The sequence below is a fragment of the Pyxicephalus adspersus genome, chromosome 4, assembly GCF_032062135.1.
Source record: "Pyxicephalus adspersus chromosome 4, UCB_Pads_2.0, whole genome shotgun sequence".
NCBI classification, from domain to species: Eukaryota; Metazoa; Chordata; class Amphibia; order Anura; family Pyxicephalidae; genus Pyxicephalus; species Pyxicephalus adspersus.
In genome coordinates this window covers 133,295,666-133,312,642 of record NC_092861.1, presented here as the reverse complement: position 1 = coordinate 133,312,642, position 16,977 = coordinate 133,295,666, and the positions used below count along the sequence as shown (strand labels likewise).

Below are 16,977 nucleotides of genomic sequence, written 5' to 3'. Positions count from 1 at the left end.
CATATTATTGTGAGTTGCATATTATATTCTTACCACTAGATGTCAGTATCCCCTAAGTAAACAACCCCTAATGGACTACAGTGTGAAATTCTTGGCAGTGCACAATATCTATGGATTCCAGTGTATATTAATTACACCATGAAATCTTTCTTTTGTTTATTATCCTCTTTATTACAATTGTAACAGAAGTCATTTTGTATATTATTGTTATTAAATATTCCATTGCAATCTGCAAGCACTGTAATGTAAAGGTTCAATCCAATATGGTGAACCGGATGTGTTCTGCACACTGCTGATGTACAAAATGCCCCCAGAAGTGTCTACTACAGCCTACAAAATACAAGTCACATTTCCCCATCCCCTACAACAGAAATTTCATTTTTGGTGGGAAACTCCATAAGAGGTAATTACATTTAAAGAGATGCAGATATACATTACATAGTTAGGTTAGGTTGAAGTCCATTAGGTTCAACTACTGGGGAACTAATCCTATCCCAGATAAATATCTATAGACATAGATGATCCAGGGGATGGCAAAAGAAAACTCCTATAAAAAAACTTTTATAAAGCATGGTTCAATTTGCTCCAATGGGAAAAAAGCATGCCTCCTGATCCTGTGAGGCAATTGGATTTTTATTAGAGCACAGGAATTGCACCAGCTGATAATAATACGACCCTCCTATTTAGGATTCGGCAAAGGATATGGTGAAACTGCACTTTGTTTAGTACACATAAAGTTATAGATTTGTTTAAACATTCCTAATATCCTTGTAATGTACATTGATCACCCAGAGTGTGATTGTTTTTTTCTTTGACAAAAGCATAAATATACTTAAAATGATAACCTTACACAAACTACCGGTAAATGTATTTGCATTTCATCACACCATAACATAAACCAAATTTAAAAAGTTTTAAAAAATCATGCCATATTTTTTGTGTGTTGGCAGCCCAATAAAGATGTAAATTTGTATCTAAACCCAAATGTTTATTGATTTTAAGTTTTTTTTTTTAGAAGTTGAAACCTGTGTAAGGTCCTTCTTATTATTATTAATAATAATAACATTAATAATAATTAAAAACAGGATTTATTAATTATGTCCATGTTTTGCACTACCAACACTGTATAATTGATGCATGTTCTATTGAAAAGTCTTGACTTACCTCTTTATCCATTATGAAAACATGTATAGTATTTGAACTAACGTTGAAAATGTTGCATCATTTGTTCTTTATTTTGTTCTTGTTTATTGGTTGAAAAACGGAATGTATGTACTTTATTTTTCCACTGTTTAACCTCAATAAAACATATAAAAAAAAACAGGTTTTATATACCGCCAACATATTAGGCAGCGCTGTACATGAAATAGGTCTTAAACATTCTTACCAGGGGTGGTAATTGATCATGAATACTAAAAATGAAGATTAGATTTTTTTTTTATTGCAATGCACACATGGGGGTCTACTATTCTAGCACCTCCATGTTACACTGATTTCTATTGCTGAAGCTGGGTGTGCAGATCTAATTGCATAGTCACAAGATTTCAGCAGCGTGATCCTTGGGGTGGGAAAGGGTCATTGAAATATTAGCTTGTTAGATGCCTATTTGGAGTGTCAGCTTTTCTGGCAAAATTCTACACACAGATGCAGATTTGAAACTCTTCTTAAGCTGTGAACATTTGCAGGAGACAAGCAATTGCGATCATTTCAGGCAAAATGTAACGTGTATATAGCATTCCCTCGATAACTGCCTGGGGATGACTGCTGTTATTTCCTATGGTGGAGGACGCAGCAGGGTGCCTTCCGCCCATAGAATAAAACAGTTCTGTGTGTACAATGCTCATTCCTTCTACTGTCAGTGGAAATGATCACAAAATATCTACCGAAATCTATCGCAGCCTTGCAATCTCTAATTGCTGCATTTTGTATTTATTATCTTGTTCTCCTTTAAGGAGATGAATTCCAAATCACTGAAAAAAAGAACAGATCTCAGCTGTTCTGGTCAGCTTTGATGAAGCCCTTTGTTTAGAACGGTCTGGAACAGCAGCGGTTAAGACGACCGAACGCCCAGATGGTTGCAGGCCTGGCTGCATTCACACTTCTCTCTGATTGGTCGATTTGCTGCATCGTGACACCTGTAAGATGAGATGTCACCCTGTGGAGCTCAGCTGCTGCTTCAATGCGTACAGCCCTGATCCTGGCTCTGGTTTTCACTTGTAGGACCATGTCTGGCCTGGCCAAAGCCTCAAACACTCTGAAATCTGTAGATTATGAAGTTTTTGGCCGTGTTCAGGGTAGGTGGGAATTTTTATGCTTCATTTTCATTCGATGAAAGAACAGGCTGCCATTCACCGCATTCCTGCGAGCGAGAACAGATTAGGAAAAGTCAGCCAATGTCTAAACATAGCTTGTTGTAGGGAGCTATTCATGCTGAATACAGAAGAGTAGAAAATAATTGGTGCTGTAGAAGCGCACATATTCTTACTGAAAACCATCCATTCTAATGTCAATTTAAAGCTAAATGCCAGGCAGATAATAAAATAACCGAATGATTGCAGCTCTGTATGCATATTACAACATTAAATGCATTAGAAATGCAAGCAGTATAAATACCGAATTTGACAATTAGCTTTTTGCAGTCAGCTGTGTTGCAGGACCAGAAGCATGCTGATAGAAGGAGAGAACATGCAGAGAGATGAGTTTATTAGTCTGCTGCTTCTCCTTTCACTGTACAGGGTGGGTGGCAGACCTGTAAATGTTACTAAACTGTAAAAAAAACAAATCTCCTCCACTACTGCTGTGCTGGAGACATGTATTGCATGCACTACCCAGAATAAATCCTCTTTTCTGGGTTATGTATACAATAGCTAGGTTACGCCTCATAGTCTAAGTTCACGCAGGTATTTGACATCCATAGGGTTAACCATTGCCGGCATTTACTTGGAATCCAGGAACATTTCCTGGCTTTTTTTGACAGGTTTCAAACATTTGCAGCATGCAATTGCATTTTTTCCCATTTGTCATGCACTGGTCCCAATGCATCATGGGGCATCTACTTCTTCACTATGGTACTCCAAACTACTGGCAAATCTAAGATGTTCCATTAACATCTATGGAAGCAGTTCAGCAGCATCAGATTTTCTCATAATGAGAGTCTTAAAATTCACACTGCAATTGCAGTGGTTAAGGAAGGCAGTGCTTAAACCCCAGCGAATCTGCTATAAAATAACCAAAAAAAATCTACATGAAAATAAAACCAAGTTATAGAACTTGGAATCTAAATGTCCGAACACCAGGACCAAGCACTGTCTAATGGGGGAATACTTAAAGCTACTATAAAGCTATTTGTCTTGTATGTTTAGATCTGCTTTTAGGAGGCTGTTTCTAATTGAGGTAACATTTACAATCTTGCAGTCAGTTTATCTCAATCCTTTCATCCTCACTACAGGTACACTTTAATTTTCTAGCTATCTTCAGATGTTTCTACATAAAAATGAAAATCTCCATTATTTTGATCTGCCTGGTGAAGCACTTTTTACATAACCTCTGCACAACCTATCCCATCCAGACAAATCATTAATATTCTGGGTGGGGAGCGCAGAGCCTCTCTTAATAATATTATTATACAGAAGTGAGAACGAGGAAATGAACTCATTGCAAGCTTCTAGCATCCAGCAGAACATTTGTAACTGTTGGATTTGTGGATGATGTTTTCTGGGTGGGCTTCATTTATTACTTGTCATCCTCCTGGTCTGTATACCAAACTGCACTGTTGTTCTAATAAAGCAATTTATTGCGTCGTCCTGCTGGGGACATCTGTCACCAGTGTTTGTCTTCCCATAATGTGTAAATATTACTGTTATTTCTGGTTTTATACCTTTTGTTTTAAAGCGGACATTGAGGCATTCAGGACCTTTATGATAATTAGATGATCAAGTACAATGCACAATCCCTGTACCTACAAATACTATTTTAATAATCTCCCATCTGAAAAAAACACTGCATACGCTTTACCCTATATACTCAAATATAACCCAAGATTTTTATGCTTTCAAAATGCCAATAGAAAAATAATCTCAGTGTATACCTGAGTGACACCTAGTGGCATATCCTGGAACTGTATTTGTTTCTGGTTTGACAGATCAGAGCTTTCAAAGGCAAGCTGCTTGTAACACACTTCATATGAAGACACAGCGTCATCTACTGGTGACCAACAATAATGCACAAAAGATCATTTATAGACAAGTGACCCATAAAAACCAACTCATAAGTACAAAACTCTGTACTCTGTAAAAATGGGAACACTGCATGGATGTATTTATTTATATTCATTTTTTTTGGCATTTTTATTGATTAATGTTTTGAATGGTATGGCAAGTACGGATGAATTTCGTGGCTCCCTCTCAGTCTAAACTGAGCTCAGATCTAAAGCTTAGACAAAGCAAAACAAGGAGCCCCATCACATATGGAGCATTGTAAAGAGGAACATGCTGCTTGGGAGGGATTGGCATCCAATGTGAACACAATCTTCATAGTTTGTTTCTTGGTAAACCTGCGCCTCTTGTTCCTTTTCTTTCTGTCTCGATGATAATCCCCCTATATGGGTGGCAAAAGCAATACAATAAAAGTTTGTGATAACTTTCTATTCAATCAAAAAAAAAACATTGGCATTAGATACATTTTAAATATTTATCCCCCAGTATATATTTTAGAACTGGTAACATCAATTAAAATATTGCTGACTAATGTTTTTTCTCCTTTTCTTACAGGAGTATGCTTCAGAATGGTAAGATTTCATGGTTTATAAATGACTTCTGTGTAGTGTACTCGGTGTGCAGCAATTATAATACGGTTTGTTTCTCCAGCAGTGTGCCTCCCACGTCAGTTTAGGTGACACCAATGATCTATTTTGTAATCTGTCAGGGTGTCATTCTTCACACTACTTATCAATGTAAGAATCATTCTTTTCACTGACCACCACACTAATGTACTGTGAGCTGTGATTTTAGTAATTAGTTAAAGGTAAAGGATTTATTAAAGGTTCCCAAGACAGGGGAAGATAGACTAAATGCTTTTCAAGAAATTCATTCCAGGTTTGTCGAAACACCCAGGTCCTCCCATTGTAGTCTATTCTCCAGTGGAGAGCTTTATTAAATGAGGCACAGTATGGCAAATGACGTGGTAGGATTGAAAGCCAATTAGGTGTACAGCCAGGAAATGTTAACAAAGAGCATGCTCTCTGGAGGATAGGAGATGACCTTATCAGTCTCATGCTGCTCTTTCACTGTACAGTCAGCAGGCTAGGTGTGTGTTCAGGAAGACACCACTTCTTTACAAATCAACAACTGTAGCAGAAAAAGTAGTGTCATCCTTCTGGCTTTCTAATGGGACTAGTAAATCTCAGAATGACAGAAATGCTACCTGGTAGATGAAATAGTTCCCTTTTAACATTTCATTTGTGATTCTAGTCATTTGTCTGGAAGTGACCTATTTTTGTATACTTACCATCACATATATTTGTTTCATGTAGTACACAGAAGATGAAGCCAGGAAGCTTGGAGTGGTTGGATGGGTTAAGAATACCAGACAAGGGACTGTAGTGGGACAGGTACAGGGTCCTGAAGACAGAGTCAACTCCATGTAAGTCCATAGATTGCTCTATGCAGTTCATTGGAAAGCCTGTGACACAGGATTTTTTTAAATAGTCCTCCATTGCATCCAATGACTGCACACCTAATTTACCAACTTTTGTGAATGATCTAATAAGATGTGAAAATGTCATACAGACATTACCGAACGCTGGATATTGACCCCCCACTATCCTGCTGTGATAATAATCCCATGGCCAGATATAGAAGATCTTGATACTGCAGACATTGTGATAGCATTGGGGTATTAATACCTATAGTGTAATGATCCCAGTTCGCCAGGTTCTTCCATACACAAGACAACATAACAATTTACTCTTGTTGGTGCCTAAAGTAAAGCAAGTGTGGGCTCTTACCTTGACCAATGACCCGTGATTGTGTGTGCAATCTAGAACAGCCTTTCTCAACCTTTTTACCAGTGGGGAACCCCAGAGATATCACAGTTTTCAGGTCTTAGGGAACCCCTGCTTTAATCAACCTATTGGAGGTCAGTGGGGAAAAAAGTCTCTTAAATTAGTGGCCAGTGGAAAGAGTGCCCCCTTACAGCATGCTTACACAGTGGTTAGAAAACCACTTTACAGCTGAAAAAAAACAACATTAGAGTCATGCAGCTGGTCTTGGTGATGTTGTACCCAAAGCTCACCAGTCTTCATCAATGAGAGGTGAATCTACAGTTTGAGGAACAACTATCAATTTCAGGAGGAACCCCTGGTTGAGAATGGCTGATCTAAAAGGACACATAATGTGCATTTCACATTGGTGCTCATAGTCATCACCAGTGGTGGATTAACCATTTGTGCAATCTGGACAGCTGCAAAGGGGCCATTTGGATCCAGATGTAGATTGGGAAGGTTCATAGACCTGTCTTGTAGATCTAGACCAGGGGTGAGCAAACTTTTTCACTCGGGCCACAATCCGATCTAAAATTTGGCAGACGGGCTGATTGGAGAGTTGGTGGGGTTATGCCATCATGACGCCACTGAATGTGACGTCATGATGGCACAACCCTGCCCACTCTCCCATCGCAGATCTGAGCCTGTGATGGTAGAGTGGGTGGGTTGTTCCCAATCCCATTCCCCGGATTTGTATAGGGGACCCGTTTTATCCGGCCCGTTGAATGTTCTCTCTACTTCAGTTGAGCCGCTGAAGTAGAGAGAGATTTCAAAGGGACGGATAAAAAAGCATAATGGGCGGTATTTTGCCAGGGTCCATAGTTTGCCTGCGCCTGATCAAGACACAGCTCACTTCTATGGGAGATGAGAATTGTGAGTTATACTTCATAATGGCTTGACCATGCTCCTGGTTTGGTGTTTGCTATGATCGACACCGATCCATGCAAAATGCATCTTCATTTCTCCTTGTGTTCATTCGGGATTGATGTGGAGAAGTAATAGTTGCCTGATCCTATAATGGGGTAGGTGATCGTATTTGGGCTATAATTGAATAAGGGGCTCAAATACACTTTTCACACATGGGAACTTTGGTGACTTTGTCTTCAACTGGTCATTGCTAGGTCTAGGTTTCTACTGGTTTATCTTTCATATCTCTTAAAATGTTTTTTACCGAAAAATATTTGTTGTTTTGTGTTTTTTTTTTGTCTTTATCTGGATGTGATATAAAGTGTTCTTATATTTCTTAATGGTAGCACACAAAGATACATTAGCATATGAATTCCCAGACTAGACTTTTGTTTGGTTTAAAGAAATAACTGTAGGACAGGATTACATAACTAAAATAATATTAGTGTTACAGATGACTTTTTAATGTAGTTTTTCTGACCAGCTGTTGTAGGCTCCAGTATTTCTAATTAGCACTGACATTCTTGATTAAGCACAAAGTATCTGCCTGCATTCCAGAATTGTAAAAACATTTCATGAAACCGGTCAGTTTAACTTTAGAGATATTGACATGTATAAAATTGTACAGTTAGCACCACTGAATCTGACCTAAACAAAATCACTCAAGCCGGAATCTTTATATTTGTTTTGCATTGAGTAATGAAGGATTATGTTTTTATTGCTATCTGTGGGACCATTGGGGAGATTTCCCTGCACCAGCTCTTGTCGCAGTGAAAATGTCAGCAGCAAAGCCGCAAACTTTAAAATTTTAAACTTTGTCAGTATAAAGTTAACTTTTACAGGTGTGCCTTGGTACAAGCAGAATGCTAATAAAAGCAGAGTGACAGATGAATGGCCAATTGGTGTACTGATAAAAATCAGGTCCCCTCCAATCCTAGGCAGGGCTGTGGGACACAGATGTGTTAATCAGGGGACTAGATGGAAGGAAATATAACTCCTTTTTTACGTACAACTCTTATACGTGTTATCTATCCAAAATGTAATCAGTACTCAGGTAGGGTAAAATGTTATCTATGATGCCACATCACCAATAATCATACATAATGCAGAGACAAATACAAAGTGTGACTTTTAAGGCATTGTTAACCAATTAGACTTCACAACTCTCATATTACAAAAAAAACTCAAACGTTTATTAACATATAAATAAAAAAGCTGTTTAAAAGCAAATTACAAAAAACAAACAACAGTGCTCCCAAACAATAATCCCAGTGTTTGACACGTTTCATAGACATGATTGACTTCTTCAGGAACTTTGAACTGAGATCTACAATTTATATATGCATACAAACCATATTTTAATTCCTATATATATATATATATATATATATATATACACACACACACATCTTTTATAAAATAGGATCCTGTTACAACTTGTATCTGGGCCACTTGCTCCATACTTGGTGGCTCGGGTTGAATCCATGCATTCATAATAGCATAATAGCACGTCTAGCCGCCAGTAGTCATACACCTATCCAGGCTTGGGCTATTCTGCGTATGGAAGAAAAAACAGCTTCTTCCCAACTAACAAACATTAAAAGAGATGGGTTGTATGGTATGGTATAACCTGCTACATTGCCCACCCAGGTATGTAGTTGTTGCCAGAATTCCGCAACATGTAGACAAAACAGTGGGCTAAAGATTCGGTAAAGCAATCACACTTAGGACATTGTAGATGCCTAAATACTTTGTATCCGCTATGTAGTATCATAAATTGTGATTCCCTCCATATTTCTCTTATCATAGATTTTCTAACCATTTGGTATCCTCATATAGCATGGTCCACCATGTCCTGATCTTGAAAATCTCTTTGCCACACTTTCAAATTAGAGACAGATAAAGGTTTCGTAAAAACAGGCAACAGGTAGGCATAGATATTGGTATTATTCGGAGGCGACAGTGACAAAAGGGTAGTCAAAATCATTTGGTTGTAGAGCTATCACATTATCACTTACTAAAGAGAACAAATAAGTCGTATATTGGCTATAATACAACGGATGCAATCCCCAAGTAGGTATGGCATAAATGGTGTGCAGCTCAGATACAGATAACCTAGTGGGGCCATCTGCATAAAACATATGCCTAGTAATTTGCTTTTATACAGCTTTTATATTTAAAAGTTAATAAAAGTTTGATATTTTATATGTAATATGAGAGTTGTGAAGTCTAATTGGTAAACAATGCATTTAAAGTCCTACTTTTTTATTTGTTTCTGTATTATGTGTAATTATCTGTTTATTTAGCTTTTCATATTAAACGAAAAGATGTAGTAACCGATAAAGGGGTTAATAGTAGAAACAGGCAGTATAGTACAGTAGAGCAGAGCTGGGGATGAGAAAATTATAATCTAACAGCCGGACTCTCTAACCAGTAAGCGACAAGTGTTGAAAGGCGTAGTGCAGATGTTTCTTTTGCTTTCCTAGCGTGCTTTGCTTTTTTTCCCTGACATAACATACACCCTTATTTTGACAACGCCATAGCTGCCCACTGAGTGCACACAGGCTGCTATGCTGTTGTTCTAGCTCCAGGAGGGCCCTTGCATTGTAATTGGTTACACATTTGCAGTTCAGCTCTAATATTGCTGCTGAAACACATCAGTAATATTTAGTGTGGGATAATTGCCCAAATTACCCTCAGAGGTATACAGTGTATATTATGCTTGATGGAATTTGTGGCATCCCTGCGTCCCCTGGCCTGTATGTAATTTAGAGAATGATGGCTCTGTGTGGTGCACACCTGTGTCAAAGCAAACATATGGCTAAACACACAGTTGTAAGTTATATTTATATATGTGCACAGTATAACCAGAAGCCATATTCCTTCTTACTGCATCTCTGCAACTCATTATCACTCTGCGGGGATCCTCCTGGTGCAGAATGGAGTGATCAATGCTCAGCATTTCTTTTTAATGTGCATTAATACTTGTGTGTACAGTTGTGATACCAATATGTCCATATTGCCATGTTTGTGCCATGCCATTATTACACTGCAGTGCAGCCTAAGGCTATATCCAGACTGGCTCTTGCTCTGCATTTTCTGCTTTCTTATGCCTGTGAACTGCTGCCTCGTGGTGTTCACCATAAGTAGTAGCTTCTACCCATGGGCAGCATAGTGGCTCAGAGGTGAAATGCTCTGGCCTTTGCAGCGCTAGGTCCGAAACTCGGCCAGGACACTATATGCATGGAGTTTGCATGTTCTACCTATGTTTGTGTGGGTTTCCTCTGGGTACTCCAGTTTCCTCCCACATTCCAAAAACATGCAATTAGGTTAATTGGCTTCCCCCTAAATTGACCTTAGTATTAAAGATATATGACTATGGTAGGGACATGTCCCCTTAGAGCGACAGCTAAGGACATGACTATGGACTTTTTACAACGCTGTGTAATATGTCAGCGCTATATAAATATTGTGTAATAAAATTAATTTCAGAAGTTGCACTTAATGTCTGCATTGTATAACCCCAGGTGGGGTCTTTGCAGATATTAATATATCTCCATTCCTGCTGGGTGTTCTCCTTTAGACCATATACACATATTCCTGCTTACGTACTACTGTATTTAGGCTAAATCTCCAGGTCTTTATAATCGGTGCTATTAGTTCAGAAGTAATACTATACCCAAGATGGGGTCTCTCCAGCTTCTGCTCCTTCTAGAATATTGTCTTGCCAGTGCAGCTAGCTGTGGATCTCATCAACATCACAGATGTTTGTGCAGCTGTACAGATATCGTCCAATGTAATGTGATAGGTTTGGTGATAGTCCAGTGTGAATAACAAAGTACGCCTAAGGGTGAGTCTCCAAACACAGCTCCTCTCAGTCATCACTGGCTGGAAATATGAAGGAATATACTGGAGGAAGAAGCCAAGCTCAAAATATAGAGCAATAAAAATGGACCATACGCAGCTAAATGTTTTTTTTGCTTCCTGTGCAGATTAGAAAAAAAAATTGCAGTTATGTTCCATCAGAGGGCAAAGACTACCTGCTCAGTGGATTTAGTTCTTTTCTTCAAAGAGCATTCTTAATTTTTAAATATATTAAGAAAGGTACAGTTACATATACGGTATATTGCATAGTCTTTATTTTCTCTCCTGTAATGACTATTCTTACACAGTACAGTGTGAATGGAGAATGAGTACCATTGTGGGAAGCTTTTTATAACACAGACTTGAAAAAAGACCACAAGAATCTTGTTCCTATTTTTCTTAACTGTTATTTATATGCTAAATATCCCCTGCCTTCTCCTTACTAGTGCAGTCAACAAGAAAGAATATCAGATCCACACAATACACACCGGGATTAGGGGCAGATATGTGGCTAAACCTGCATAACCACATCCAGGACTGAGAAACAGAAGGGTCGGGTGAATTGTAACCCTGCCCTGCCAGTAGTTTGCCTATAAATTTATGGGCCTAATTTCAATAAAATATATACTACAAAATATTTGTATAAAATATATACAAATAAATACTATTTGTCAAACTAACAAAGGTCAAACTTTGCAGGAACATCAATGAGGTCTCTGATGCATTACCCTGGCAGTTAGCAAATGGTGTGTTGGGGGCTATGTGCCAATTATACCAATCATTGGTTATTTAGCTTTGGCCTTACCCTTGTAGTGGTTCCCTGGCTGTTGTTCAGATCTCTTGACTTTGAATACTTTAAAACTTTGATCCAGGGAACATCTGATTGCTTCACAGGATCAGGAGGGCGTTTTTTCCTTGTTAGAGCAAGGTAAAATAGGCTTTAAATGTTTTTTTTTTTGCCTTCCTCTAGATCGGCTGTGCATATATGGTTTATCCTGGATATGCCGGTTTGTAGTATATTTACTTCCCTGGTGGTTGAATATTATGAACATATGTCTTTTTTTTAAAATATGTAACTATATAAATCCTTAAGCGGAATTTCCAGAAGTATGTCACAAACAGTAGTCCTCAAAAGAAGCCCCACACACATGTTGGCATACTGCAATGGCAGAAGTTTGTATATATTTCCATCACATGAATTGGAGCAACCTGTGTCAAAGCCCAGTTCTAACAAATCTTATTTCATCTCTAAATGTTACAATAGTGGTGGAAAATATGTAGGACTGGATTGGAAAATAGGGTGTAATGGAAGATGAGATTGTTGGTGTAAGAAATTAGGGACTAATTTAGGCAACCCATGTTTGTGTGCATTCTATTGTGAACAAAAACCTGGATGAGGTCATTAACAGGATGTACAAAAAATAATAGCTTTGAAATATGAAGAATATAATCGCATTTTAATAATTCTATCCTTTTCTTGAAACTTATTCATATTACTTTTATTATATATTCAGCCACCGCAAGTGACACATTTTCCTTGTCCCATGCACAAAAGCAAAACATTTTCTCTTCATAAACGTCAATGGTTATGTTTCCATGATTACTTTATTATTTATTACTATTACTATTATTTACTATTTATTAACTGGATACTGAGTCACGGAGTCATGGATACATACCTAGACCATTACAGTGGTACTGAACCTATATTACAGCTATTTGAGTCCTACAGTAAAGAGTATACTACACCTACAGGGATGGTTTTAGAAAAAATGGAACCCTGGACAAGCATGAAGTGGGAGCCTCAAATGCACAATATTCAAAATATATGTAATCCTTGCCAATCTATCATTTTTGTCCCTGACACCACAAACTGGTGTTTTACCCTCATAATACCCAAAGTGCATAGTACAGAACCCTTATTTCTAAAAACATGAAATATAGAATGGTCAGTGCCAAAAAAAACTCTCTGGTATGAGTATGAGTGACTTTCTGACCTTGTAAGGACATTGAAGACAAATGAATCCCTTGGCAAATATGCTGTGGATCCCCCAAATGCATAGAATTCCATCTTTATGTACTACATGCCAACTTGTCATTTGGGGATCTGGAAAAGGATGGGGTCCTGAGCCATTGTCCAGTTTTAACCACAATAAAAATCAGTCACGTACCCCTATAATACAAATGTACAGTATCCCAGATATGTGTAACCCCTGCCAGTCTATCATTTGGGGCCCTGGAGAAGATGGGGTGCTGAGCTACTGGCCAGCTTTAACCCCAATAAAATCATAATTCATATACCCCTATAATACAAAGCCCCTAATCCAAAAGCATTAAAGAATAAATGGTCTGTGCCAAAAATTGGTATGTGTATGAGTGACCACATGACCTCGTAAGGGCTATTAAAGTGTATCTATCTACGTCCCATTTAGGGAGATTATGCCTCTCTTATTGTCTAGGTGAATATTGTCACCAAGATAGAAATAATGGCAAATCTGACATTTTGAACTGCCATGCAAAGAAGAGGAACAAGGAGATCAAGCCATGAGAAAGCAAATAATGTACCATTGTCATTGAGATACCTGGCTCCTGCTATGTGTTGCTTGTCCTCCAATGCTATAGCAAAAGTCTTCCTGCAATGTTAATCTGTGCTCTCACAGAGCAATTATTAATCAATATGTTGACAGAGAGTAACAATTATAGCTCCAGGACATCTCATACCGCAGGCAGAGAAGGTTATGTAAGGTAGAGCTGACCAGACTCATGCACATATTATTCTTCAGCCTGCAGATAGCAATACATTTCTGTTGTGTAATATCTCATTAAAGGGCATTTATTCAACAACATATACATTACAACATGATACATTTGTATTATGTGAAAGCCTTGTAATGCAACATGGAATTTCTATTCAAAGAACCAGTGCTGTGGTATATTATTGCTATATACAATTGCTATATATAACATATAAATAAATTAAATTGTATTCCCAAATATTTTTTTAGTTATTTTGTTGTTTCAATAGATTTTTATTGAAATGTTTTAAATTTAAATGAAACAAAATACAAAGAAAATACAGGGTATTTACAAATTGACAACAAATCATATAATAAATAAAAACATTGGCAACTGGTACAATGCATACATTAACAACACCAATTTTGTCTTTAGTATACCTGAGCTAAACTTTTTAGTGTAAAAGGACTTATGGTTGTTGGAATAAGCTAGTTAACATAAAACCAAAAAAAAGAAGAAGAAAAAAAAAACATCTGGATGTATCCCAGCAATCCTTATAGAAAAAGAAAAGATAAAAAAAGAGGGAGACAGTGGCCCGTTAGTAGCCAAAATTAAACCCACTTGAACCAGAACATATCATTAGCATTACCAGAATGGAGGAATGTTAGGCAACAAATGTACTCTCCAGGGTTCCCATATTGCTGAAAACTTTTCTCAGGTATCATTCAGAATACTGGAATACTAGTCATTCGTTTAAAAAAGTATTGTCTAATCGCAGCAACACCTATGATATGGGATAGCTTGTTTCTTCCATTTTTTTGCAATAGTTTGCTTAGCCGCTAGGAGTACATGTGTCCCCAGAGGAAACTGGGTACTAGTAGATTGATTGGGGGGGCCTAAATTGCAGCAGGGCCATGCAAGGATCTCTGGCCACACCCTTCCGGAATAAGGTTTCAATTAATCTAAACACTCTCCCACAAAATCGTATAACTGATGGGTAGTTGGACCTGATTTTTTAAAGTTTTCCAAAACTGGAGAAGATAGACTATCATGGGAGAACCTGGGTGGTCCAGCAAGCCTGGTATAGATCTGTTCCAATGTTTAAACATTTGCCAACTAATTGCAAATTATCTAAAAAAAATATCCCAAGTTTCCTGGATCACCCAGGTTCTCCTACTATAGGCCGTCTTCTCCATTATTGGAAAGCTATAGTAAATCAGGTTCATTATGTATTATAATATCCAGCCAGTGGATGCTCTTGGCTCCTTGTCCATCCAAATGAATATTTTCAAAGAGTTAAGTTTGGGTATGTTTTCCTAAAAATTGCTAATTCTTTTGGATTCTGCAGATCCAATGTTATGGGCACGGTGAAAGCCACAGTTGCCTATTTGTTCCATCAGCATCTGGACTTCACTGTCAAGCACTGTGTCTTCTTCCAGCCTGGTGACAGGGTCTGAATAGGGCAATTGTATACAGTTCATTGGAATGGCATACTGCTATTAAAAATCAAAAGCACATGGGAGGGTGACAACACTACCCTAGCATGATTAGCCTTTGCTTAGAGTAGTCACCCTATAACAAGAAGCACAGTGGGTCAGTAGAAATGTCAGAGAAATTGAGTATATTCTAAAGCAGCTTTGCTTGACCTGTCTAACATAACAAAAGTAAATCTCAGGTCTTCAGGAAACCCCTACTATTATTATACCCACAGCATTATTATTATTATACCCAGTGCATTAGTGTGGTGGTCAGTAAGAAGAATGCCTCTTACACTGCTTGCCAATGGGAAGAATGTCACCATTATAGATACCAAGAAATCATTATAGTCCCTTAAACTGACCTGAGATGTATAATGCGCATGTTGTTCAAGCACAGGAACCGCTGGAGGAACCCTAAAGCATTACTAACATCAACATATAAAAAACAGCTTGCAATACTACAATTATTAAGCACAAAGAGAGCTTTTTAAATGTATTCAGTATTTAGTTTTACATACATTTTAATGGGATGCATTATATAAAACACCTTTACAGTATCATAGTACAACTGTACCTGTGTTAGGTCTATCCACTGGTCTCCAATGGGAATAAACCATTACATATACCAAATCAATAACAATAAAAATGCTACTCTATAGTAAATGTGTCTAGTAAGGCAAAGTACTACATTATGGGACATGCTGAACACATTAAAAATATTGCTAATGCTGTGAATAATATTCTATTATTGAACATGTGTAGGTTGCATCTACGTCACTTCTGTTGCTATGGCAGCAAATGGTACTGGCAGAAAAAGTAACCATTGTAGACATTTTTTGGAAAAAATAATATGTAATCTGGAGTCATCTAGGCAGCCAAGGATCTGTGTGTATACAAAATGATACTACAGCATGTCAACAATAACATCAGATATGTCTTATACCATTGTTAGTCCCCACTAATTCACTTATAGGGAAGGTATAGTATTTTTATATGCATTTTTTGTTTTTTTAACTACAGGAATCAATTCTAGATATTTTTTTTTGCTATTTGATTAACTTTTGGCAATATTACATTTTAGATATTATCTTTTTCATTCTAATTTTAAGGCAAAGGGTGGGGCTATAGGTTCACTTTATGTGTTCTTAGCTTTGCTTTTTTGATTAAAAAATCTTGTTGTTTACATACCTCAAAAACTCAAGCTGAAATGAATACACACAAAAAGTGAATGATTCATTATTTAAATAGAGGGCTCTTTGTGAAAGAGACAAATGGAGCTTAAACACAGGAAGTGTTCTCTCTTTATCTAGGCAATAGTACTCAGGAAATTCTTTGTCAAATAATAAAGATTACACATATATATATATTATAAACTTAGAAATATCTTTTAAAAAATGTGAAAAAACTAAAAAAAAAGGCATAAACTGGTTTTATTTTAATTTACTTTAACTACTGAGGTTAATTCACTGCAAGCTTCTTATATATCTCTGGAGCTTTAATTTAAAGATACCTCAAGCAGAGTTCCCTGTTTTTCCAAACCACCCTAGTCATGACAAGTCAATGGGGACTTCAAGTTGGGGACTTCAGCTTCAAAAGTGGGACACTTAGGGCACTATTTATAAAACGGGGAATCTGACCTTCCCTCAAACTATTCCATCCCATTTCTATCAATTACTGACATTGATTTGGAAGATTCCCACAATAAATAGAGCTCAGTGCTTCTTAGTTCAATTTGCTGTGGGTGCTAACCTGATTCTGTGAACCCCATTGAAGTTTATAGAAAACAAATCTTGTATAGTGATTTGTCAACATTTTAGGGGTAATAAGTACACTGTAGGGATGAGCAAGCAAGTTTTTAAAACTCAATCTCGCGCTAAATTCGGCTGTTCTTGCTTACTGAAATTGTTAGAGAGAATGGACGATGTAAATTCGCCAATCAAGCTCAAACTAAAA

General features: G+C 37.4%; 1 protein-coding gene across 1 annotated transcript in view; it reads left to right on the top strand.

Annotated features, from left to right (window-relative positions):
• Window positions 1–2,030: 2,030 nt before the first annotated feature.
• Window positions 2,031–16,977, top strand: part of ACYP2 (acylphosphatase 2) — a 28,611-nt gene continuing 13,664 nt past the window's right edge. The window contains exons 1-3 of the mRNA XM_072410460.1: window positions 2,031–2,294; window positions 4,770–4,786; window positions 5,531–5,640. Coding sequence (XP_072266561.1) covers window positions 2,180–2,294; window positions 4,770–4,786; window positions 5,531–5,640 — 242 coding nt within the window. The 5' untranslated portion in view covers window positions 2,031–2,179. The remainder of the gene's footprint in view (window positions 2,295–4,769; window positions 4,787–5,530; window positions 5,641–16,977) is intronic.